We start from the raw sequence: 27,687 nt of genomic DNA, 5'->3' as shown, positions 1-27,687 counted from the left end.
GGGCCCATACTGCTCAGGCAAAAGAACAAGAAATGGGGAAAAACTTATACAACTGGCATACGAAAACAACTTAAAAATACTAAATACCCTATACAAAAGACGGGAAAGCAACAGATGGACATGGATATCTCCTGATGGCCAGCACAAAAACGAGATAGATTTTGTACTAACAAACAAAAGTAAACACTTTCGAGACTGCAGAGCTCTAAATAATATTAATTTTAACAGTAACCACAGAATGATCAGAGCAAAGTTACAAGTAAACACACTAAAAAGTAGACCCTTTAAAGCAAAGCAAACCGACAGCATAATACTAGAAAATACAGAGCTACTAAAAGAAAAGCTAGAGCAGTTCATTGAAAAAACGAAGAATCTAGACATACAGAGTAAATACAACAAATTCCAAGAACTTCTCTACAGCAATAAAAAAGATAAACTAGAAAACAAAGGCGACAGGCAAAAATGGATGGCAACCGAGACTAAAGAACTGATAAGAAATAGAGCAGACCTTATATCCAACCCTGAAAAGACAAAAACTACAAGAAAAGAAATAGCCGAAATAAGCAAGAAAATTAGAACACAGATGAGAAAAGACCGTCAGAGATACAGACTGAGACAGCTGGAAATGTGCATACAAAGAACAGGAGGCACTAAAAAAGCAGCAAAAATACTTTTGGAAAAACGAGACTGGATACCAAACTTAATAAATAATCGTAAATGCGAAAAGCGACGCCCAGAAATAATATCAATAGCCACTGAATTTTTCAGAGAATTATATTCAAGTGAAAGTACTACACAGACAACAACCCTATCAGGAGACAGCAAAGTACCAGAAATACTATATGAAGAAATAGAAAAGGCTGTGAAAACTCAAAAAACAGAAACAGCTTCAGGATCAGATGGCATAAGTAACGAGTTCCTCATCCTAAATAAAAAACTCCTAATACCAATTCTAAAACACCTCTTCAATGAAATCTTACAAAACGAGATAATCCCTTGCCAATGGACAACATCATCTATAATACTTCTACACAAAAAAGGTGATAAAAATAACATCAACAATTATAGACCTATAAGCCTATCCTCGAATATATATAAAATCTTCGCTAAAGTTATACTCCAAAGAATAACCAATAAGCTAGAGGAAAGTCAACCAAGAGAGCAAGCGGGCTTCAGGAGCGGGTACTCGACTGTGGACCACATACATGTCATCAAACAATTGTTCGAAAAAGGCAAGGAATACAACATAACATTCTACTGCTGCTTCGTGGATTACAGTAAAGCTTTCGATACAATAGAGCACGAGAGTATCTGGCAGGCACTCAAAAACCAAGGTATCGAAAATAAATACATCAGAATACTAAAAAACATTTACAACAACAGCAAGGCCACAATAAAACTAGAGCAGGAAGGCAAAGAGATCAGAATAGAAAGAGGCGTACGTCAGGGGGACCCACTATCGCCGAAACTCTTCACAGCCGTCCTAGAAGAAGTCTTTCGCCAATTAGACTGGGAGAAATGTGGACTATCTATTAACGGTGAAAACCTTTCACATTTGAGATTTGCGGATGACCTGATCATACTCTCATCATCAAGTGAGGAATTGCAAACAATGCTGAATGACCTAGTTAGAGAAAGTGGGAAGGTGGGATTGGTTATGAACACACTAAAGACCAAGGCTATGACTAACGACAAACAAAAACCTATTCTCATCAATAATAACCCAATTGATTACGTCAATGAGTACATCTATTTAGGCCAGATAATCTCTCCGGTAGATCTAACCTCAAAAGAAATAGATAGACGTATTGGAAATGCTTGGAAGACATATTGGAGCCTAAAGGAAATAATGAAAAATAAAGATATCAATGTAACTATCAAGCGAAAACTCTTTGATACCAGCATACTTCCTATACTTACTTACGGCTGCCAAACCTGGGCTCTCACTAAAACACACATTAGAAAGCTAGAAACTTGCCAAAACTCCATGGAAAGAAGTATGCTGGGGAAAAGACTATCGGATAAAATAAGAATAAAATCCATAAAGAAGATCACCAAAACAAAAGATGTCACAAAAACAATAAAAAAGTTAAAATGGAAATGGTCAGGACATACAATCAGAGGCAAAGAAAAATGGTCGAAATCGATAATGAACTGGTTCACAGGCCATAAGAAAAGGAAAAGAGGTAGACCATTTAGAAGATGGGTGGATGACATCAAAGCCACAGCAGGAACCACATGGACGAGAGTTGCCAAGGATAGAGAGGAATGGAGAAGGTTGGAGGAGGCCTTTTGCCAATAAATGGCACACAGACAGAAAAAAAAAAAAAACGCAAGAACTGTAGAAAATAATGCAATCTACTGTCTGAAATAAAGGATTATTACATTATCTTACGAAATAATAGATACGGTCGATGAGTGGTTCTCATCCTAACCATTTGACCGACTTTTTTGATTTCTATTTAAACTGCAAGGAAGCTCCACATTTATAATGTCATCTAAATTATAAACTGAATTATTTATTGATCAAGTATCGAGTATCGAGTATCGAGTATCGAGTATCGAGTATCGAGTATCGAGTATCGAGTATCGAGTATCGTGTATCGTGTATCGAGTATCGAGTATCGTGTATCGAAGTTATCAATCAAAGAGATGGAATTATTGAACTATCGAGCTATTGAATTTTAGAACTGTGGAATTATTCGACCCTTAGAATTATCGAGTTGTTGGATTATTGAATTGAGTAATTGAATTATCGAATTATAAAATTGCTGGATTATTTTAATTATTGAGTTATTGGATTAATGAGTTATTGGATTGAGTTATTAATGGATTGAGATATTGGATTGAGTTATTGGATTGAGTTATTGGATTGAGTTATTGGATTGAGTTATTGGATTGAGTTATTGGATTGAGTTTTAATGAGTTACGGATTAATAGTTACGGATTAATGAGTTACGGATTAATGAGTTACGGATTAATGAGTTACGGATTAATGAGTTACGGATTAATGAGTTACGGATTAATGAGTTACGGATTAATGAGTTGCTGATTAATGAGTTGCTGATTAATGAGTTACGGATTAATGAGTTACGGATTAATGAGTTACGGATTAATGAGTTACGGATCAATGAGTTACGGATCAATGAGTTACGGATTAATGAGTTACGGATTAATGAGTTACGGATTAATGAGTTACGGATTAATGAGTTACGGATTAATGAGTTACGGATTAATGAGTTACGGATTAATGAGTTACGGATTAATGAGTTACGGATTAATGAGTTACGGATTAATGAGTTACGGATTAATGAGTTACGGATTAATGAGTTACGGATTAATGAGTTACGGATTAATGAGTTACGGATTAATGAGTTACGGATTAATGAGTTACGGATTAATGAGTTACGGATTAATGAGTTACGGATTAATGAGTTACGGATTAATGAGTTACGGATTAATGAGTTACGGATTAATGAGTTACGGATTAATGAGTTACGGATTAATGAGTTACGGTTTAATTAGTTACGGATTAATGAGTTACGGATTAATGAGTTACGGATTAATGAGTTACGGATTAATGAGTTACGGATTAATGAGTTACGGATGATTAAAATTAACGGATTATTTTAATTAACGAATTATTGAATTAACGAATTAATGAATTATCGAGTTATTGAATTATTTAGTCATTGAAGAATTATTGAGGTTTTGAATGATTGAGTTATTGAATTATTGAGTCATTGAATTATTGAGTCATTGAATTATTGAGTTAATGAATTATTGAGTTAATAAATTATTGAGTTATTGAATTATTGAGTTATTGAATTATTGAGTTATCGAATTATTGAGTTATTGCATTATTGAGTTAATGAATTATTGAGTTATTGAATTATGGAGTTATTGAATTATTGAGTTATTGAATTATTGTGTTATTGAATTATTGAGTTATTGAATTATTGAGTTATTGAATTATTGAATTATTGAGTTATCGAATTATTGAGTTATCGAGTTATTGAATTATCGAGTTATCGAATTATTGAGTTATTGAATTATTGAGTTATTGAATTATTGAATTATTGAATTATTGAATTATTGAGTTATTGAATTATTGAGTTATTAATTATTGAGTTATTGAATTATTGAGTTATTGAATTATTGAGTTATTGAATTATTGAATTATTGAGTTATTGAATTATTGAGTTATTGAATTATTGAATTATTGAATTATTGAGTTATTGAATTATTGAGTTATTGAGTTATTGAGTTATTGAGTTATTGAGTTATTGAATTATAGAGTTATTGAATTATTGAGTTATTGAATTATTGAGTTATTGAATTATTGAGTTATTGAATTATTGAGTTATTGAATTATTGAGTTATTGAATTATTGAGTTATTGAATTATTGAGTTATTGAATTATTGAGTTATTGAATTATTGAGTTATTGGATTATTGAGTTATGGAATTATTGAATTATTGAGTTATTGAATTATTGAATTGTTGAATCACTGAATTATTGAATTGTTGAATCACTGAATTATTGAATTGTTGAATCACTGAGTTATTGAATTGTTGAATCACTGAATTGTTGAATTATTGTATTGTTGAATCACTGAATTATTGAATCACTGAATTATTGAATCACTGAATTATTGAATTAATAGGTTACTGCAGTTAATGTTACAACATTACATTGAAATGAAAGCGATAATGAAGACTGCATGGTTGAACCTGTTTGTACTTACGAGAACTTGATTTGGTTCGTAAGCTACTAGAACAGAACACCACAATTAAACCGAGATCAAGGAGGATTGGTAGCCTCTTATTGATTATAGTAATATGTTTTCACTCAAACTGGAATAAAATAGGTTAGTTTATAATTATTTTTTGTATAACTTTGTACGTTATCAAATAATAGTAGATTACCAATGAGGGCATTTTTAGAACAAGTCAGATGGTACGGATAGGTAAAGCATAACAGGTTTTTGCAGTTCTATCGTTTATGTCTGCCATGCCATGTAATATTTAAAACGTATAATTTATTTTAATTCCTGAAAAGAAACATTACCGACGTGTAAAAAAAATTAAATATTACTGATCCTTTTCCTACGGAAACAGACCTAGGTGCTATGTTTATTCCCGAACTGTGCGATTTGGTATTCTGTAATGTTGAAATTTAGGTTTATAGACTTCAGCTATTTAACAACAACGTTTAGTGTATTATTAATATAGTGTTCAATTCTTTCATAAAACAATATGCATATTATAAAAATAAAATTAATTGTCTTGAAATCCCAACGCGTCTTGCAATTGATGAACTAAGTACTTTGTCAGCTTGGATAAATCCTAACAATCTAGAATATACGACCTTCTCTGAAAACATTGGGATTACAGGTTTTTAGTTACCAGTTTGATGATTGATTGATGCATTGATAATGGAAACATAATAGGTAGGTCAAGTTGTACACAATAAGGTCCCAGTTTTACACATGTTTTGCATATGAATATGTGCAGTTAATTATCGCTGTTATTCATCATAGTAATATTTTATAAATTATAGTCAGGGTGTAAATTATAGTTATTGAAAGGTTCTCAGGAAAAATGAATCCTGTCTCAAGAGTGAGGTTTATAATTGTTGATTTCTTGACATGATATTTGAAGAGATGTTTCAGTCACGAGAATTGAATTGGTTCGTGTACTGTTTAGAGATGTTTCCGTCACGAGAATTGAATAGGTTCGTGTACTGTCTACCTGCAGATAGAGATGATCAATACTTATGAAAATCGAATAATAAATGGCAATTATTGATCTGTTACCCTGAATTACTTAGTCAATGTTGGATATTTTTAGCAAGTTGAGCGCCGCACCTCTATCGGCGTCCCCCGCTTCGCGTGACACTGAGACCAGGAGCCAGAAGCAAGTACAGTCAACAGGCGAGGCGATGACTGAGCTGCCTCCAGCAGGAGCCCGCCTCGCGCCGCCAGAGCCCGGTGCGAACCGTCTCCAGCAGGAGCCCGCCTCGCGCCGCCAGAGTCCGATGCGAGCCGTCTCCAGCAGGAGCCCGCCTCGCGCCGCCAGAGTCCGGTGCGAGCCGTCTCCAGCAGGAGTCCGCCTCGCGCCGCCAGAGTCCGGTGCGAGCCGTCTCCAGCAGGAGTCCGCCTCGCGCCGCCAGAGTCCGGTGCGAGCCGTCTCCAGCAGGAGCCCGTCTCGCGCCGCCAGAGTCCGGTGCGAGCCGTCTCCAGCAGGAGTCCGCCTCGCGCCGCCAGAGTCCGGTGCGAGCCGTCTTCAGCAGGAGCCCGCCTCGCGCCGCCAGAGTCTGGTGCGCGTCTAGAGCACGGCGACCGCCGCTCCGCGCTCCCGTGCCCCGGCCGCGCCGCAGCCCGCACGCGCTGACCGCCAGAGCCAGGGCCCTTCTCACCGCTCGACGGTCGTCCATTCTGATGACATCGGTGTCGGCCTCTGGTCGATGTCGAGTGGATGTCTCCGGCAGAAGAGTAACAATTTTAACCCTTCGTATGCCTTAGTCAAAATTTACTACTGAATTAATAACCTTGAAACTGTAAATTATAGTCCAAATTGTGTGGTACGTATACGGGACCAGGCATACGAAAGGTTATTTACACGATGTTTTTGAGATTTTGACGTGCTGATGACTGATTGAAACTGTTTTAAGTCACGAGAAATGATCGGTTCGTGTGCTGACACAATTAAGTAGTAGGTGCGAGAATAGAACTGGTTCGTAGCCTACACATTAACTCTGATCGCAAGAAATTGATCGGTTTGCGATTAGTGTATCCACTGTTAAGTATACGTAGTCTGTCGGCCAAGTGTAGGGTTTCCACCTGGCACGTGTATGAGGACATACACGGAGTCAGGATGGACGAGTGTAGGGTTTTTGGTATTTACCATACCTACTTAATTCGTTTTTAAAGTTAAGGGTAGTTTGAAATTGAAGACTGTTATTGGTTGGGTATAAAAAGAAACTACACTCGGCCGACGGGTCTCAGTTGGTTGTTGAGTTGTGCTAGCAAACGGTTGTCATAAGATGAGATTATTGTGAATTGGAATAAGACAAGAAAATAAATGGATAAATATATTCAAGGGTGTTGTTATTTTACATCCCATAGAAAATTTGAATTTCGCGCCTTTTTCTACTGACAAATTTGCTTGACCATCTATACAGGATGATTCAGGAGACGTGAGCAGGACTAATACTGCGCATTACGTAAATTATAAGCAACTGTTTCGTATCAGTATTAGTGAGGTTAACGTTAATTTTCTAGTCGTGTTAAAAAAAAGTTATTAATTTATTTACAACATGCATGGTCACCCTAAAATGAGAATACTAAACTACCGATATTCTGTGTCAAATTAAATGTCATCAGTGTCATTACGGTCTGGTAACTTTTGAAAACTCTTATCTTACTCAAGTTTGACAGTTTGTTTTCTTCGTAATCAAAATGCTGCCTACGGTTAAAGAGGTTTTATGTTTATTAATTAGGTCTTGTAGGGCAGAGATGGGCATTAATCGATTAATTTTTTAGTTAACTAATCAATCGATTAAAAATATCAATCGTCATTTTTTAATCGCAATTAATTTAGTTGCGATTAAATTAGTTGTGAGAATGTACAACTAACAACTAAATTAGTTTTAGTTTCAATCGACTAAATTTCACGGTTAAATCTATTAAAACAATGTCATCGCTGGTTTTTGCATTTTTTATTTAACTTGCAATATGTAACTAAAAGTTGGTATGTATGTACATTGGAGGTACTCGTATGTTGTACCTGTGTTGGTTTGGGTAGAATCTTGCAGCTTTTTTCGAAGCGGATACCTTCAACCGATTGAGCTAAAATTATGTATACACGTTTAATTTGTAATATTATGGGCAATTTTAAGTATTATTTTTACGATTGACATTGATTAACAACAAAATACAAAGTTTTATTTATAAAATTGTGTTTTAAGTGTCAATGCATAAAGTACCCAATTTTTATTTACCCTTAGATAAGAGACATTTTACACTTCATAAATATGGTCAAAATATAGCAAGTAACACATGTACTATTTCATTTTTGTACATGCGTTAAGATGTCCTAATCTGCTGGCTGTCAACATAGCCATACCGAGGTTTTCCATTTAATTTGCTTCTAACATTAGTCGCGGAAAAAATAGTCTAACTAATTAGTCGATTACAAAAATTAGTTGTCCGTAATCAATCGACAACTAATTTAGTTGCAACTAAATTAGTTGCACTCTACACAACTACGATTGATCAGTCGTCGTTTTCAATCGTCATTCGCAATTAATTATTTTAGTCTTAATCGTTAATCGTTAGTCGATTACATTTTGCCCATCTCTGTTGGAGGGTGACCATGATTGTAGATAATTACATTTGCCCTCACCAAAAAGTTAAAAAATAGGAAAAAGTGTGGTTTATTCACCTGAATACGACGGTGATCGATCAATTATCAGTTACTGAGTGTGCAGGATTAGTCCTGCTCACGTCTCGTGAATCAGCCTGTATTTATCCTAACGGAAATGTTAAAAACTGTGTAATATTATGGAAGCTGGTAACATTGGCGGAAAAATAATGCGTTCACAAAAAACTTTTTCCTTTAAATAAAGCTTTAGCTACACTGATCGAAATTTTCTGACAATTTGAATCATGCCATAGGTTAAATATCTGAAAAAACGTTTCAAAAAAATCGACGTCAAAAAAAGCAAACACCGTGTTCTTCCATCCGATCGTCTGTCAGAAAAATCTAAAAAGAAATATAAATCTCCATTGTATGGTGATTCGTGATTTTCTCAGTTGACTACTGTAGTAATGTAATAATACGTTTTGAATATTATTAATTAATAATTTGAAAACTTATTTCTTTAAAAATAAAATTATTGTTCGTTGTTCGTAGTTGCTATCGTAACTACAATGGATGATAACTCCTTGAGCGATGACGAAGTAAAGGAATCTCCTCTCAGCCCTGTTATGGGTGGAAAGAAGCTGAAACTAAACGACGGAAGTTCGCAGGATAGCTCCAATGAATCAGGTGATTATCTAAAAAATAATTTAAAACGTCTTGTCAGTCGCAATGACGCTATTAAGTTACGTATTTACGTCCCATAGCTTCGTCGAGTAAGGTCGTGAAGGACGAAAATGTGGACAGCGGGGTGTCAGCAGATAAATCAGAGAGCACTAGCAGCGAGGAGCGAGCCGCAGAGCCTTTAGAAGGGCCCTCGAACGTGGTGGTTAACGCGGCGCCGTCGAGCAGTATCCATGGGATCGTTCTAAACATACGGCGCCCAAGACTTGGAAGGTGTTACAGAAAACGGAAAACGCCCGACAGAGACTCCGACAGTGATAATTCAAGGGATTCTGATGATTTATCAACAGAAGAAAGCCCTCCTGTGTCTAGGAGATTGTCTAATAATTCAGATGGAGAGAGTGTGGATTTGGAAAGGTCCTTAGGCGCATTTTCAGAGGTGTCTAGAAGCCCGTAAGTACTAACATTGTTACCCTTCTGGTGAAAGTTATTTTACGTGTATCAATTACCTGGCTAAGATGATGATGAATAAAATATCAATTTATTAATGCTACCATCGGGTTATTGGCAGGAGAGTTGAGATGTAATTACACAGCTACATAGAGTACTAATTGCAAAATTGCCAGTAAATTAATGAATGAATGGATCATGGATCTGATTTATGTGCAATATACTTCAGCTGAATAACTTGAGAAAAATTTACTGTCAGTCTTGCAGAAATTTGCTATTGGTATGAAAAAAGAGGATTAATTTCAGAATCTTGCAATTGTTTGACATAATGTTGCATGAATGACCTAAACTTGGGTACTGATACCTATATCTTCACAATACATATTTCAGTATTGACTGCTGTGTTTAAGGGTGGTATTCCATCTATCCAATTTTTTTGACCAATATGTATTTGCATCTCACATTTTGCTTAGTGAGAGAGTGAGACACAATGCACATTGGACCAAGATATTGGACAGGTGGAATAGCACCCTAAGGTAATTGAAAAGTCATTCTCTAAATTTAATGGATTTCAGTTTTGTTAAACTGACACCATTTTCAATGTTATTCTGTGATTTTCCTGTTTCTTATATATCATATCTCATACCAACACCTTCCTTAGCTGTTTGTACAGTCACCATTAGATATATTAGAGCAGCTAAGGTGCCCACAAATATCTGGACATGTACTCTATTGTCAAGGTGTTAGAGTGTGTGTTCAGATATTGGTCTAAGAGCTAGCCACGTCAATAGGTATGCAATTTATAGAGCAACGAAATCCCTCTAGTTAGTATGCCATACTATCATTATTAATTAATCCGGGCGCCTGGCAGCTGTCTAGCAGTGGGTGTGGGAGTGGATGGGCAATAAAGTGGTTGTAAAATCAATTGAAGGTGTGCAATTTATAGAGCTCTGTGTTTGGTGTGATATAATAGCTAATTATGTATTTAATTCAAATATAACAATGCCAGGCGTTTTATTTGGGGGAAAAGTAGTGCCAGGCGATGAAAATACACAATCACTTGTGCGCCTGCAGGAAGTACTCACAATTGCTTTATGCATAGATTGTGAGGCGAGTGCAGTTTGCTCGTGATCTTCCTGCAGGCGCACAAGTGATTGTGTATTTTCATCGCCTGGCACTACTTAATTAATAATGATAGTATGGCATACTAACTAGAGGGATTTCGTTACTCTATAAATTGCATACCTATTTCCGTGGCTAGCTCTCCCTCTATATTGGTGAGTACCTCTGCCGCTCCAATATATCTGATGACAACTGTAACAAGGTGATGTGACAATCCTCATATATACATATTAAGTGTGTCTGCAGCTCCAGCAACAGCAACCACAGTTCTTCAAATGAGTCAAGTTATGGGCAGTCCAGTGAGCTAAATCTGATCAATTCAGACTCAGACAGTGATGATGGCAACCTGTGGCAAAGGTCTGACATTGACCAAGACGACAAGGCAAAGATGGACAGTGTCTTGTCCAAGACTAGGCCAAAACATAGTTATTTTATATTGAGAGGTAAGAAAGTGGCCCCGCAACCTCATTTGAACAAAGAAATGCTACTCAATACTTGACTTATTGAATCCGGGATTCAAATTAATGCTTGCCTAATGTAGTTGTAATGTAGGTATAATTTGTACACAATTCATTTGTATTTGAAAAACATTAAACTATTGACAATTAAGTATATTAGTGGTTACCAAAGTTGAAGTGTTACGGAAAAATCATAAGAATTAATCGCGCCTTTTGAGAGTTTTTTTTTTCTAAGGATTCAATTTAACCTATACTTGAAACTTAAAACTCCTCCAGTCATCTGTACTATTTCTATTTGCGTCTGTCCAATAATACATAATAATATTTTTATAACCTTGTTCTGCACATCATATAAAAGTTGCTTTTTAGAAAGCCCAGGTTATTTGTGTCAGCTTTGGTCCATCAATTTGAGGTATTTCACATTGCATGTAAACTTCGTAAGTCATTTTAATGGATTTATGGAACTTAGAGTTTATTTTTAATGGTAAGGCTCTAAACTTAAACAAAATGCTTTTTCAGAGATTTTGAATCGAGAGATGGGCCTGACGCTGCCCAGTGGAAAGACAACCAAGGAGGATGTGATGTTCGAAAGGAGGTTCTATGGCTCGCTGCACGCCGTTTACAGGTATGAAGATTTTTTATATATAGGGTGGCTAAAAAATAAGTGCATTCCCGTTGCCAGAAAGGTTTTGGGATTATACTGAGCAACTTTTACTATGGGACCAACTCCGAAATCGTGAAAAAAAATTTGGCTGGTTCATACATTTTGGCTGGCATGCACTTATTTTTTGGCCACCGTGTATATACCTCTTCGACGACATAACCTACCCCACCTACCTTCCAATATTGGCTTTAGGCTGCATAGCCGGCTGATTATTATCCCTCCCCATCCGAGAGTGTCACTCCCCGCAAAATTTCGTCCCCTGGTATGCATGCAGTCCAGGCTGGATGTAGCGCAGTCTTGTCTTGTCAATGATGATTATATGCCTTTGTCTTGCATTCTATCTATCTATCTAAATTTGTGTAATAGTATTCTATAATAATTATTATTATTCCAGGCTGCAGAAGCTGCACCATCTCAACAAGCATAAGGGCTGTGTTAATTCTATAAATTTTCATCCTGAAGGTAAGTTGTTTAGATTGTGTAAAATCGAAATGAGTGTGAATTGGATATCTATAATAGTAGTGCAATAAATAATGGAGGTATCGCCAAAATTGCTAACGAGTTTTTAAGACGCAATTAACACAACGTTTTTCATCACACCTGCAAAGGAAAAAAGTTTTTAAACGAAATTAATATGAATTACATACTGTAAAACTACAGATACTCTCTGGCATTATGTTTGTTGTTTTACTTAGAGACTATTCGGCATACACACACTTAATTTATAATTAATATCACATATGACAAATATATCCCATACAGATGTAGTGCATAATTGTTTTCCATTGTACTTTCTCGGAAACATTCGTATTTGTAATGCTACTTCATTCAACCTCAGTACTTTTTGTACCGTGACTGACTGAAATAGCAAGACACGTTCGTACGTTTCCGTGAAAATTCGATGGAATATAATTATGTACTATAACTGTACAGATTATAGGGTAAATTGACAAATTGAGCATATGTTAAAACACATGTTATACTAAACAGGACAACTACTAGCGTCGGGGTCCGACGACACGAACGTGGTGGTGTGGGACTGGGCGCGACAGGCGGTGCTGCAGACCATCAAGACCGGCCACAAGTCCAACGTCTTCCAGAGCAAGTTCCTCCACCTCAACGCCAGGAGCCAGCTCAACATCGTCACCTGCGCCAGGGATGGACAGGTCCTCAATCGTAACGGATTTTGAAATCGACGTCATTTTAAATTTATTTAATCGAAACTATTTTATTTAGCCCCTAATATCCTGCAATCGACTGCTACAATGACGCTTATTAATTCATTATGACACGTCCTTTTTTTTTAAGAATTTGAATCTCCAATCGACTACCAAGGCAGTTCAAATTTGATCACTGAGCCAAAAATAATAATGGTACATTCACGTCTTCTTAGTGACTATGCGCCATTTGGATAATGCGAAAATGGAGCCCCTAGAAACGTGTAGGAGGGGCTAAACACTGAAAGTTAAAATTTTATCAAAAATAAATTAACATTTAAAGATTAGTAACATTCGTAATTTGTTTCTCGTAGGTGCGTCTGCTGCAATGCCCGCCGAGCGGCGGCGCCACGGTGTCGCGGCGGCGGCTGGCGTCGCACTCGCGCGCCGCGCACAAGCTGCACGTGAGCGCGCAGGCGCCGCACCTCGTCGTGTCGGGCGGCGAGGACGGCGTCGTGCTGCAGTGCGACGTGCGCGCCGAGCAGGCCAACAAGTATGCGGCTGTGACACACGACACGACCCCTTACTGGAAATCAAATGGCACTTGCATACGATACGATTCACATTTAATGGCTCCTCTTCCACTCCACTCCACTTGCTCCCTGTAACGCATAAATGCGTCCCTTGGAGTGGCCAGCGCTGGCCCATCGTGTAGAGGAGCCATAAAGGCCCCATACGCCGTCGAGGTTACAATTGCGATGGCAAGCAGCAGAGCGGGCCAGTTCAGTTTTAATGTCGCACGCACTTAAGGGTGGTATTCCACCTGCCCAATTTCTTGGTCTAATGTCATTGCGTCTCACTCTCTCATTAAGCAAAATGTGAGACAAAATACACATTGGACAAAGATATTGGACAGATGGAATACCACCCTAACCGCCAGCTAAATTGGGGCGAGCCGCCGCGGTTGCACCAAAATGCATAAGCGGCTGAAGTCACGGTTTGAGCTTAGTGGCGGACAATGGGAGATGTCTATATGATGATGATGAATATTAACTTTAGTAGTTTATTCTTATATAACTCAAAAACTACTGAAAGGATTTTCATGCAGTTTTCGCCTATCAATAGAGTGATTCTTGAGGAAGGTTTAGGTTTATAATTCGTTAAGGTTTTGTGTAACCCGTGCGAAGTCGGGGCGGGTCGCTCGTTAAGTAGTAAAGCATTGTTATTTCTGTAGACTGTTCCACGTGAAGGAGTCCGGCTCGTCGATCCCCCTGTACAGCGTGTCGGGCCACCCGCTGGAGCCGCGCCTGCTGTGCGTGGCGGGGCGGGACCGCTTCGTGCGCGTGTACGACACCCGCCACGCCGCGCGCGCCCGCGACCTCTACTGTCCCAACTCCTTCCAGGACCATGAGGTGAGTGCCGGTGCCTACTGATAGAGTGATAAACTAGGTTTCCTATTATACCTACTGGTCAGGATATCTAGAAACTCGAGACTACTATGCGTGGCAGGCAGACACCCCTTCGAGACGCACTTAAAATTTTTAGGTAAGTTTATTTAGGGAATTGAGATAAAAACATTAGTCTTCATCTTCAAACTACTTTTATGGCCCGTGAGCCCTGACTTTTTGCCCGCGAGAGCAGAGGGCCTGACAGAGGCCCTCGGGTCAAAATGTTTGGATACCCCTGAGTTAATCAACAATAACATAAAGGATGAGAAAATCCCAAACTCGTATACGGTTATTAATTTATTGTATAATATGTAAACCAATAGATATAATTTGAGAAACATAAAATAACGTTCAAATTATTTCAGTGTCTTGGGATATTCTTTTAATTTTCTTCTTCTAAAGGCTCATCGTTTCCTGAAACAATAATATCGTTTTAACAAGTTTTATTCGTACAGTCAGCAGCAGAAGTAGCTGAGCGGGCTAGAAGGTAAAAATGTTATAAGCACTTTAAACGGTTTAAACCATGTGTTTATTTTGACCACCTCTTCTGATTCTGTTGATTACTTCTGTTGCTGGCAAAACATCTATAACGATTCAATGATTTTCCAATAAAATAACTAATTGTCACTTACCTCTGCTACTGTTACATTACATCGAGTTTTTCTGTTTCTGAAGATTTCAAATGTTTGACTCCATCTCTAGCAATAGGAATTAGGGTTTTTACGCCACTTTTTTTCACTCCAGACTTAATATCGATAGGACAGTTTTGGCAATACTTCACCAAATGTTGGGCAAACCGAATAACATTTTTGACGGTGTACATTTTGTTACAAAATAAACAATTGTACTGTATTCGTACGTTTTCGTTAAATTGTCTAAAATATTCTAAAACTTTGCCTTGTGATTAAAGTTGACGATACGATCGTGAATTTACAACCGATCACTTCAAGATCAATTAAACATATGAGTAGGCATACTATACCAACCATAAGTACCTGATTAAGCATAAGGGTCATTAGTTAATTTAGCTAATTCTTAAAAACACCACTTAAATACTACAACTATTCCCGTTTTTCCCGTTTCTACCTGCTAAAATACCATCGTCCACTCCACATTGTTATACTATCCGCAAACAAAGCTGAAAACCGGGGTCGTAAAACTTCTGCTTCACACTTGCATAGTCGTAGCAGGAGTGAAAGAGATGCTAATATGATCTCAGTCGTCGGTTTGGTTTACGGATAGTTAATAATAATTAATAATTGATTAAGATAATTCGTAAATCCTATTGCAAAGTCATAAGGTCCACCGATATGGTCAGTCCAGAGTATTGTTGTTATAGACAAAATACACAACTATGTGATAAGTATTATTTGCCATTCGCGGGTTAGATAGGTTTAAAAATACAAAGACCAATCCTTGGCCCCGTTTGACAAAGCAAAAACTACAATTAAGAAAGTCTGAACATGACCATGCCTGACAATTGACCAATATCAAATGGACCAGTGACTCAAGACAGAATACTTATTCGCATAAAGTTGTCTGGATCCCGCTTAGTATATGCGAAATAAAATATTTGTGGCCTTCCATGCAAAGGGTCATTTTATGCTCACCGACCAACAACACATTTATTTATTTGTTTATCACTGCGATAGCTAATGCTTTTCAATACTCATCCTGACAAAAAAAATGCCAGTTAATTCATGGTTTTATAAAAAACTTATTTTTTTATGTACAAATCATAAACAAATGGTTCAAATATTCCGTGATCATTTCTTCTATCTTCGAAATACATACAAATTTTTCTCATCAGTCCAAAGTAACAAGCGATTTTAACACACGTCCTTAACAGCTGCTAATCAACAGTCGATAAGCCAAATGCACACCCATAAATTGAGTGATACTTACATACATATTACTATAACATCCAAAACTCCTTAACGTTCGAGAAATAGTACAGACATATTTATGTTTTTATATAGGTAGCCAGTTAATCAGTGCTTAATTAATCAACAACTATTAATAATAATGACATGTTCATGTTTGCACTTGCGTGCGCCGTGCGGTCCGCGTTATCATATGGACATAGCAGGGCCGCCCGTCTGACCTTTGATTACACTTTCATAATCATCCGTTTGATTCAATAATAAGAACCATAGGGATACAATATTACAAAAAAAATAGTCTTTGTTTTATTTTAGCGTAGGTAGAGTGGGGCTTTTCACAAAGTTGAGTTTGTTTCTCTGAGATTTGTTAACCTCGGCTCTAAATAAAATAAGTGGTGTATTGTGTAACTTCGAAAATGGACTCTGATGAGGGGCGATCAGAATACTTACCTTCTGGAGTCAGTAAAATGTATGTGGTAAAAATATCTCAAGGCCGAACGCCTACACGTACAGTCAACAACAGAGCTATGAATACAGGCAAAGTGCCATAAATATGTATACACGACCTTAATGTACAGGCAATAAAGTACTGTATACATATTTTTGACACTTTGCCTGTATTCATAGCTCTGTTGTTGACTGTACCTACTTGTTGTTTGGTTGTTTCTAAGTGGTTAAAGAATTTTGGAAATGGGTTATGAGTTGAAGGTTTTGTCTACCAAGTATATCTTTCCCATGTTTCTGTCCGCATATAAATGTGGATAAATCATTTGTCATTGTCACGCACCAAGTGCCAAATATATACGATACAGACTCGTCTCGCAAAAGTATAATTACACCGTTGACGCACTTGTTTACAGACAGATGGCAAGAAGAAGTTCAAATACAACATGATGCATCTGACATGCGCGATATACAACCACGACGGCAGCGAAATACTCGGCTCGTATAACGACGAAGATATCTACCTCTTCGACAGCATACGAGATGTCTACGATAAGTAAGTATAAAAGTAGTCGCCATAAGAGTAGAAATATTGCGAAATTCAAATGTGATAAATAGTTATCGATGTTTACCATTAGTCAGATCTGCAGCGGTATCATGGTCGCATTTTTATTACCTGTCATGTCTTGCGTCACTTTCGCACTTACATACTTGTTAGAACGTGACAGACATGGTGACAAATGATAAAGAGCCGGCCATCTTAGCCCGTCTGCTTTGCCTATTTATCTCTCCTAAAACAAAGAAAATATGCTCTATGAACTGAAGTTCGAGCAGGTTAATGTTTTTTAGCAGCAGCGGCGCCGCGTGGAAAGCGGCGCGCCTTATGGTCTAACTTTCAATCTTACGGTTGTGGTGTTTCGTTTACGCATGTCGCCTGGTTTGGGTGCAACCAGGAGGGGTGACGTGCTAACCGATGTTTAACTGATCTTAAAATAATAAGCTAACCACCATATTCCAGAGACAACCCCAGCAAGGAGACGAACGGCTACACGCACAAGTACAGCGGGCACCGGAACAGCGCCACGTTCAAGGGGGTCGCGTTCTTCGGGCCCAAGAGCCAGTACGTCGTGTCGGGCTCCGACTGCAGCCATATATACATCTGGGACAAGGAGACTGAGGCCATCGTGCAGTGGATGGAGGGCGACATCGGTGGCGTGGTAGGAACCGTTCCTTTATAGTATGGACATAGAGAAAAATATACATAGATTGCTCACTCCACTCCATACATCAGTTTTGGTACCAAAAAGACTATTATTTTCATAGTCGACATCTAGCATCGAGTAGCGGAATTATCAGTACTGGTAGGAAACGTTCCTTTATAGTATGGACATAGAAAAAAAAATACATAGATTGCTCACTCCACTCCATACATCAGTTTTGGTACCAAAAAGACTATTATTTTCATAGTCGACATCTAGCATCGAGTAGCGGAATTATCAGTACTGCTACTTGACAATAGATATAGCACCGACTGGAAAGTCTTATGTTGTTGAGCATTAGACTTTCCTTTCTGATCTAACAAACCCTATCGTATCAATTGGCCTGATCCTGATGACAGTAACAAAGAATCATGGAAATAATATTTAATATTTAATAATAACATATATGTTAATATGGTTCTAAAAAATGGCCCAATCTCAGTATAAACATTAGGATTAATTTATTAATATATTCAATAAAATAAAAGTGCTAAATTCTCCAATCAGCCATTTTGACTGAAACGCCAATCAGAAGCGACCTAAGGAGTGACGTCATCAATCCATGACGTATTTCTTAGAGCAGCATAGACAACCTCATTGACCGTAATCCATACATCCTCACCAAAGAGTTTGGAGGTTCAAAAAAAATGTTATTTCGCCACTAAACATTTATTACGTCCAGAAAATATTATTACACGATGTAAAGTAAATATTTATTTGTTATTAAATAAATAAAATGCTAAATAATATGATATTTCACCAAAAAACTTTTTTAATTATTTGGCTGAATTTGATTTAGGCTACCGCTTAGACGTGCGCGCCGCCGCGGCGCGCCGCCGCCATAAGGAGTCAGCGCGCCGCCGCCGCCGCCGGTAGTTTAAAATTCGCGCCGAATATTTTTTTATAAGACAGTATTATGCAGCGTTAAAATATGTAATAGGTTATAGTCCTATAAGAAATAGTTGAAAATTATTGCGGGCGTGACTTCCGACGTAACTCGCACATTTTTGACGTAGAATACTAACTTAAACATGGCAATAATTTAGTACGGAAAGTTTTTGGTTATATAATTTAATTTCTACTATTTTATGTCGCACCAACACCATACCATACTAACTATTTCTTATGTGGCAGTATGATTTACATAAAAATGTGTTGTATGTATGGGTAAAACGGGTAAAACACATTTATAAAATATAATGTCCAGTGTTTTAACCGTTGTCGATTACACGGCACTTTTGCTAAGTCCAGTATGTTGGACATTGCCAAGTATGAGAAGAGTAAAATTATCAAATTTTCTGGTAGTTTTTATGGTAAATAAATTAAACAGACGGATGTTAGGTCTGGTGTTTCAAAACGTTTTAAAAAGTCATTACTTGTCGTATTACAACGTAATTAACCAAATAGATAAAACAATATATTTACGGATTTTTTTTCCTGTGCGTTCATCAAGACATCAAGAGACAGACCCGATTTCATTTGAGAAATTTCTTCCGAAAATAGTGAAAAAATTGCCTGCATTATTGTAAAAACCATTGCTCAGATGTTGGTGCATCCTACGATACCCCACCAAGTTTGATTTAATGTTTAATAAATGAAGTCAATTACTGGTAAAATGTTGTCACCTACGATCTATAAAGTTTTTGGAAAAATATAAAAATAATAGGTTTTACTTTAATTCATAACATAAGTTGACATTATCAGTAAGTGCATTTGTAATTAAAAAATGCAATTAATCTATATGTATTAAAAAACATGAATTTGACAAAAAAAATCCATATGCACATAAAGTGCTGTATGTATACTCGGCAACGTCCAAAATACTGGACGTCTTTTCATTATGTGCGGCGTATCTTTTTATTTACACCGAACCTGGCAACATCCAACATATTTGACATGACATATACCTATGTTTTTTCGAAACTATTATAAATAGATTTTTTCATGATTTTTCTACAATAAACGACCACATAATAAGATAATAACACCAAAATAATTATACTAACACAGTTTTTTGAGTTTTTTTTCCTTGTCGATTTAAGGGTTAAGCGTGACTTTTCATTATACATCTTAGGGCTTGTGCACAAATAACGCGAGGTTCGATAGGAGGGGTGGGGGTCACGAAAAAATCACGACAGATCACTTTGGGGGAGGGGGTATAAGGAGACCTCACGTGTATTTTTCTACAGTGAACGAAACTAAGAAAAAATACCTACCACATGAGTAGATTTCTTTTTCTTGGTTTCGTTAAACATAAATCTTCACTCCGCACTTAAAAATAGCGAGTCTATTTTACGAAATTTTGAAGCGTGTGGCCTTAACCAGTCGGATAGAAAAACTTCAAAAAAAATACACGTGAGGTTATGTGGGGGAGGAGGGTAGCCAAAAACCTCACCAAATATCACCAAGGGGGAGGGGGGGTCAAAAATTAGCTGAAAACACCTCGCGTGATTTGTGCACAACCCCTTAATATTGAAAAGTTTAAAAATCCCACGCCGCCGGCGTTACGCCGCCGCCGTGGATTTTTTTGTGGCGCGCCGCCGCCCGATTTTCTTCGACCGGCGCGCACGTCTACCGCTAATAACAAGTAATGACAAGCAACAAAAATGCATACAAATAGCTACCACCTTCTCCGAGTCACAAGGCTGATACAATTGGCCTGATGACAAATTTTGAAATCCCTATTAGGGATCATCCATTAATTACGTCACACGAATTTCTAGGTTTTTTGACCCCTGCCCCCCTCCTTGTCACACTTGGTCACATTTTGCAAATCCCTCCCCACCTGGTGTGACATCACATTTTAGGCAATTTTGTTTTCAACGAAATCGGTAATAGTAACTCGGCATTATTTTTTTTATGAAAAAATATTTTTGGTAAGAGAAATATTAGTAATTTTATAGTACAAAACCAATTAGGAACGAAAATTACTTCCAAAAACTCATTATTTAACTGTACAGCGAATAAAAAAATATAAATTAATTTTCGGTTACTGATGAAGTTCTTTAACTTCATGACGTCACAATTTTTGTGACTCCCCCCTCCCCCATGTCACAACATGTCACATTTTCTTGACCCCTCCCTCCCCCTAAACGTGTGACGTAATTAATGGATGACCCCTTATTGTCCGTACACTTGTACTGGTTCCGAAAAACACAATATTTTTGCTATACTCATAAGATTTAACATAAATAATTGCATTTTTTTATAGCTAGATTAAACCTCGCGCGAAAACGCCTATCATTGCCATGTTGGCTGTCGTAACCAGAAAAAATGAAAAATGAAAAAGTAAAACCGGCGCTCGGTGATATTCACTCAGAATTTGCATGTATCTAAATAATTCATCTTAAATTGCAACCGTGTGAGAGTTTTTGTATAAAATGAGTTATTGTGATTAATGTTTGTAATGTCAATTTATGTCAATTTATCATCCCTAATCATAATATATGGTGCTGAATTTACAATATCATTCGGATTCAAGGGAAAATTCGTAACTGTAAGTATGTAAACAATGTCTAACACCCTTCCACCAACTAATTAATGACGTCACAAATGGCTTGCGAGGCGTTTTCGCGCGAGGTTTAATCTAGCTATAAAAAATGCAATTATTTATGTTAAATCTTATGAGTATAGCTAAAATATTGCGTTTTTCGGAACCAGTACAAGTGTACCGACAATAATAAAAGGGATTTCAAAATTTGTCATCAGGCCAATTGTATCAGCCTTGTGACTCGGAGAAGGTGGTAGCTATTTGTATGCATTTTTGTTGCTTGTCATTACTTGTTATTAGCGGTAGCCTAAATTAAAAATGTAATTGTTCACAAGATAAGCTCTCCAGTGGTAAACGGTCAGTTTATAAAATTTCAACTGTACTTAAGATGCGACATGTTTCCGATTCTTGGACTTCTTGGAACCCAGACGATGTTTTCCGTCACCGAAAAGCTAATACTAGCGACTGCCAGTAAATAACGGTTTAAATAATAAATAAAAATCCCAGAAACTCATTGGCTTGAACCCACGACTTCCATTTGCAAATCGCAAGCCTTACCGCTTGACCAGAGCACTGAGGCTCATAAAAGCTAGTCTAATGTTTAATTTGGATAAATTTCCAGGTGAACTGCATAGAGACGCACCCGCGCAGCCCCGTGCTGGCGACCAGCGGGCTGGACAAGGACGTGAAGATCTGGGTCCCCTCCAGCCAGGAGGAACCCACCTACGCGGGCCTGGAAAAGGTAATCGACGTTAGCTAACCTCTCGAAACCACGTTTCGAGCGCCATCTAGTGCGCTCTCAGAGGGTTCCAGATTTAAGTTTTGGTATGCTTTTGCACTGATCGGTGCATCCCTAACCGTGTGAACATGAAATTCATTTTGAACTGCCAATTTTACAGTAGGATACGAAAGGTTAAAGGTATTTGGCACTAAGTACCTATTAGATGTTATAACTAATTTATGACTAAATTTAGGAACAAGTACTGTTACGTGATAAAACAACGCGATCTAATGAGATGAGATGAGATGGGAGTTTGAGCTAAAAAATGGCTCTTTTAACAAACAATAATCTAAGATAAGTATAATTGGCTTCTCGTTTTGTTCAATTTTATAAAGCCTTTGTGTTGTGCGTATGAACAAACCAATTACATATAAATATGACCAGTGGCTGCTCTAAGTGGAGGTTTCAACAACAACATCTTTTGTGACTATTTAATTATAATAACGTCTTTAGCTGTCATTCTATAAAAATAAACTGTCACACATCTCCCCTCCGTAATAGACTAATGCCTACAGGTAACTTGAAATAATCTAATTGTAACATGTTTTTAAATTGTTTATTACAGATAGTTCGCGAAAACAGCACCACCCAGAGGAGTCCGCTGTTCAGTGATTTTTTACCTACACTCTATAGCGCGTGGCGCGGCGAGAACCGCGTCTTCACCGACGAGGACCGCGCGCCGCCCTACGGCGGCAACATCGAGTTCGACGGCAACGTCTGCACCGCCTTCTAGTGAACGGGCTCGTCTAGCTGACCGGATATTTCCTCACGGATGTAGCCTTGTAATGCTGATGGTGGTGGTGGTGGTGGACCACACCATAGGCGGAGACGTCACGCATGTACAGCGAGCGAAGTTGTTTTGTATGCAGCCCTGCTTATAAACCTCTATGAAGGGGTGCGAACTAAACCTTTTCACTGACTGTAACGAACGGAGTGATGATCATTTGTGAGAGAAAACATCTATGGTTGGGTAGCCGTTTGATAGTCCATTCAATATTAATTTGTATATGTTAATTATATTAAAATATCATTTGTTATGATTATAATAGATGAGGTGCACGATTTAAAAAATGTTATAGATTCTGTTACGTATATAAGGTGTACATGTTCATTTGTTAATTAGAATATTGTTTGCGTTTTTGTTTTCACATTACTTACAGCGTCATTAACATAAAGTCCGAATAAACATTATATAATTTTCAATACTATGCTGTTATTCATATTGCTGTTCATCGTCATGTAGGTATTAAGAAATATGTATATTTGTATATAGTTATTAGGGTTTTCATTACAAAGATCCCATTTGATTGGACTACATAAGGTAGCCACGATCTGAACCATAACCCTTATTTTGCCTTTGTATTAAACTATGTTGTCTACCAACTATGCACTTGATTAAAATACTTTGTATGTATGTATATAATTTACACTTGTAAAATTGTGACTTGTAGCTTTTAAACATGGCCTTGATTTTAACTATAAAACTCCCGTGAGACTCGAACATATTAAAATTGTTTAGAAACGTTTAAAATAATTTTAATAGAGCCTAAATTGTCCAGCTCTCAGGTCGAGGCTGCCTCAGAAGGCTATTCAGCTGCGTTAAGATATTTCAAGCTGTAATGTCTATTGATATTAGGTTATTTGTTCTGCCAAGCAGCTCCATGTATATAAACTTATAGTTAGTTCCTGGATGGAACCCACACACGTGCGTGAACTAGTCTAGCCGTGGGCGAAGTCGAACCTGCGAGGCTCTTTTCTTTCAATGTGTGTCAAGGTATCCGAACCGTAGGAGGCTCCGGTGAGGCTCCCTTTTGAATCACACCAAAGAGAATTTGAAATAGACAGTTACTGTCATGGAAAATTATGTAGCTACAATACATTTACTGCCATCTTTCGACAGAAGATTAAAACTGTTAGAACGCCATTTGACTTTGATCATTATTCTTTCACTGATATGTGTTAACTTGTTAAATATTAATAATAACACCATCTAATCGAAGGCTGAAGGTTATAGCGCCATCGCTCGAAAAGATTGCACTATACCTTTGACCTAGTGTCGAGTAGATGGCGTTAATATTAATATTTAACAAGTTGACATGTATCGATGAAATAATAAGGATCAAAGTCAAATGGCGTTCTAACAGTTTTAATCTTCTGTCGAAAGATGGCAGTAAATTTACAGTGGCTACATAATTTACTTTGACAATCCGCCTCTCTACACTCTATTCTCATTGGTCACACGAACCCGTCGCCGCAACGAAGTTACTTTTCATGATATGTATTTCAAAATGTTTTAAAATCAGAGCGTAGTTTCGATTGTATGAGAGCGGCTAGCTTCACGTGACTCAAGTGCAAGGCCGTGGTTGAGAGGCCACTTCGCCCACTCCTAGCAACGCCACTGCGAGTTAATATAAACATAAGCTGTACATATGTGATGTGGTTGCCGGTGGTACGCGAGTACAAGTACCTATCAATATTGTACATACATGTATATTACATGTTGTCTTTGCAAGGAGCCTGAGCCGTTACGTGTTTATCACTGATGAGGATCCGCACGCCGATCGGTGTATGAGCGAGACAGCGGTATGCGCGTCTAAGCGACGTCCCGCTTACACACCGGATCCGTATCCAATACGAATGAAACCGCCTTACACGTTCATGATTCGGATGGGTACTTCAACCGTGTGTTTTGTTATACGCAGAATAGTGTGAGTGTTACGGAGACTGTAGTTGTGAGATACTGATATTACGGAACTATGACCTAAGCAGATTTTTGGAAACGGGATATACGATAGCAATTGGTGAGACTGAACGTCTTTCGGCGACCGTATTATTGCCTTGTAACATTCTCCAGTCTATAGAAGCGTTAAAAAAACTAGTCATAATGACATCGAATCGGCAATTACCCTTTGAGTTCCTGGGACCTAAATTTGCCAAAACGACCTTGAGGTTTTAAATTTAAAATTGGATTATGATCCTGATATGTCCTTTCATAACTAGCTTGATATTTCAGTTCAATGGAATTTGGAATTTCTCCTCAAAAAGAGACAAATAGCCCACGTTCGAGGATACCCTTGTGGGTTACACAGTTTTGCGGTGGTTATTATATTAAAGGTCAAAGTTGCTCCCCAACCCTAACATCAATATGTACCCAATATTTAAATAAGCCAACGAGCACTAATGTTATTGGAGGTTAAACATCTTAGTGGCTTCTCGTCTCCGGTCTTGCAGGAGCAAAACCATAGGTTTTGAGGACAACTTGTCAGGCGTTTATGCGGTCTACAAACGTAACAAGTTAACAACAACATTACACTCTGGCTGTAGTGAGCGATAGGGACGCAGCTATCTATTAGAATAGGATACCGTTCCAATTCAAAGTAGGTATAGCAAAGGGTCCCTTTAGTTAGATTATTGTGATATAATATAATTGATAGGTTTGTAGAACGTTTTATTGTAAATTTCCTTCTGAACGTGTCATGACAAGTGTTCTGTGTGTAAATCCCCTTATTTATACTAGATACTTGCAATAAAATTAAACAAATTGTTTGATTATGCGTGTTTCTTTGCTTGGATTATATTTCTAATTACTTATGGCGCATTCCTTATTATCAAAGAGAATAGAGTGTATAGAGACGGATTGTCAAAGTAAATTATGTAGCCACTGTTAATTTACTGCCATCTTTCGACAGAACATAAAACTGTTAGAACGCCATTTGACTTTGATCCTTAATCTTTCACTGATATGTGTTAACTTATTAAATATTAATATTAACCCCATCTACTCGACTATAGGCCAAAGCTATGGTGCAATCTTTTCGAGCGATGGCGCCATAACCTTCAGCCTACTCTCGCTCGAGTAGATGGCGTTAATATTAATATTTAACAAGTTAACACATATCAGTGAAAGAACAATGATCTTAGTCAAATGGCGTTCTAACAGTTTTAATCGTCTGTCGAAAGATGGCAGTAAATGTACTGTAGCTACATAAATCTACATGTTTCAAATTCTCTTTCACTCTTTGTTATTATTTACCGCGGGGAAAAATAATAAAAACTGGCCAAGTGCGTTTCAGACCAGGCCGCGTAAAATAGATAGAGGGTTCTGGACCTTCAAGAAACCCTTCACAAAAAATGTACAAGCGGCGGATTTGCCCTAAGGCCCAAGTAACACACAAGCAGGATAATAGAGTAAAATTATCATCTTATTCAAATTAAGATTGCATAAATTTTGTGTATAAGCGGTGGAAATTACTAAATTCGGAATAAGAAAATATGTGGGCATAGTGGGGCCTATATACCAATAAATGCTGAATAAATTTTGCATAGTATCGGTTTTGCATATTAAAGCTGAATAATACTTATTTCTTACACAGTTAGTCAGACATTATTCAGCTTAAAGCATTTGTGGTTACTAAAAGCTGCATAATAGCAGCATTAGCAGCAATTAGCTGTATATATTTTGTGTTGTGAGATATTAAGCAGACAATATTAAGAAAAATGTGATAGTGGCTACTAAATGCTGAAAAGAAGCGTCGGTGAAGACTTTCAACTGTATAAAAGCGGTTGCAGTTTCTGTTTTAATGCTAGTTTTTGAATAAAGGTGGACGCTATTACTGGAAGCTGTAATGAAATCCACATATTATTTGTTATTCAGTAGCAGCATATATGGGTTAGTTATGGCTTTTATAGACATAACGTCTGAATAATAAATACTAAAACAACACTTATACTTAAGTTATAGCGATTTTAGTACACATATACTATCTTTTCTTGCTAAAAGCTGCAAAATGAACGCAATGAGAAGCGCTATTCAAACTACTGCTTAGTATCAACAAGTGCACGGTGGAGAGGGTTCCGTAGCTTTGTACACGGTCAACAGTGCTACTTGAGCCTGTTTGCTTTGAGCTTGAGCGTGTTTTTATTTTATTTTGAACGCATCTTGCATATTTATTCTTTAATCCAACCATTATTTAAAAAATCGAGGTTTAGTTTTCTTAACAATTCTCTTCGATTGGTTATTTTACACAAGATGCATTGTCGTTTTAATGACGTAAAACAATTGCTAGCTACCATCGTAAACACTGTTAACTGACCATTTGCATACCTTACTGCAACGAGATAAAGTTTGCCAATGGCCATTTAAGGTTGTTGCTAGTTGGCAAACAAGGTGTCAAATGCTAGTTATTGATATTGTTGCATTAAAAACTTGTAGACTGGACTGGGTATGAGAAAAATTAAATAATCACCCCCATTAAAATATAGCGAAATCGATTCTCCACAATCGATCAATCGATTTTGAACACACTGTTTTTAGGTTTCAAGTGGGTCTACTCATACCCATTCCACACTATACTCGTACTCATACCTAAACAATACTGCCCATACCAAACTATACTTGTACTCATACCCGTGATACCCGCTACTAATATACCCGCACCTATACCATATTCATATTCATACCATACTCGTAACCACACCATACTC

At 37.5% G+C, this 27,687-nt stretch overlaps 1 protein-coding gene across 1 annotated transcript; it reads left to right on the top strand.

The window, feature by feature from the left end:
• The first annotated feature begins 8,712 nt into the window (after positions 1-8,712).
• LOC134791305 (DDB1- and CUL4-associated factor 8) lies at positions 8,713-25,753 on the top strand. Its single transcript, XM_063762319.1, has 14 exons — positions 8,713-8,835; positions 8,919-9,053; positions 9,131-9,500; positions 10,866-11,062; positions 11,597-11,702; positions 12,136-12,203; positions 12,732-12,907; positions 13,273-13,451; positions 14,133-14,310; positions 17,090-17,229; positions 17,692-17,890; positions 22,045-22,164; positions 22,769-23,618; positions 23,655-25,753. The coding sequence occupies exons 2-13, from the start codon at positions 8,936-8,938 to the stop codon at positions 22,934-22,936; spliced, it is 2,019 nt and encodes a 672-aa protein (XP_063618389.1). The 5' UTR covers positions 8,713-8,835; positions 8,919-8,935; the 3' UTR covers positions 22,937-23,618; positions 23,655-25,753.
• Positions 25,754-27,687: the final 1,934 nt, after the last annotated feature.

This window comes from Cydia splendana, chromosome 1, assembly GCF_910591565.1.
Source record: "Cydia splendana chromosome 1, ilCydSple1.2, whole genome shotgun sequence".
NCBI lineage: Eukaryota > Metazoa > Arthropoda > Insecta > Lepidoptera > Tortricidae > Cydia > Cydia splendana.
Note: the sequence above shows the minus strand (reverse complement) of the source record. Positions and strands in the feature narration are given on the sequence as shown.

Excerpts from the sequence above, each read along its gene's own strand:
- LOC134791305 (XM_063762319.1), top strand. The coding sequence starts at position 8,936 with ATGGATGATAACTCCTTGAGCGATGACGAAGTAAAGGAATCTCCTCTC. Across the intron at positions 14,311-17,089 it reads ACTCCTTCCAGGACCATGAG|ACAGATGGCAAGAAGAAGTT; the intron begins GTGAGTGCCGGT and ends ACTTGTTTACAG. Across the intron at positions 22,165-22,768 it reads CCTACGCGGGCCTGGAAAAG|ATAGTTCGCGAAAACAGCAC; the intron begins GTAATCGACGTT and ends TGTTTATTACAG.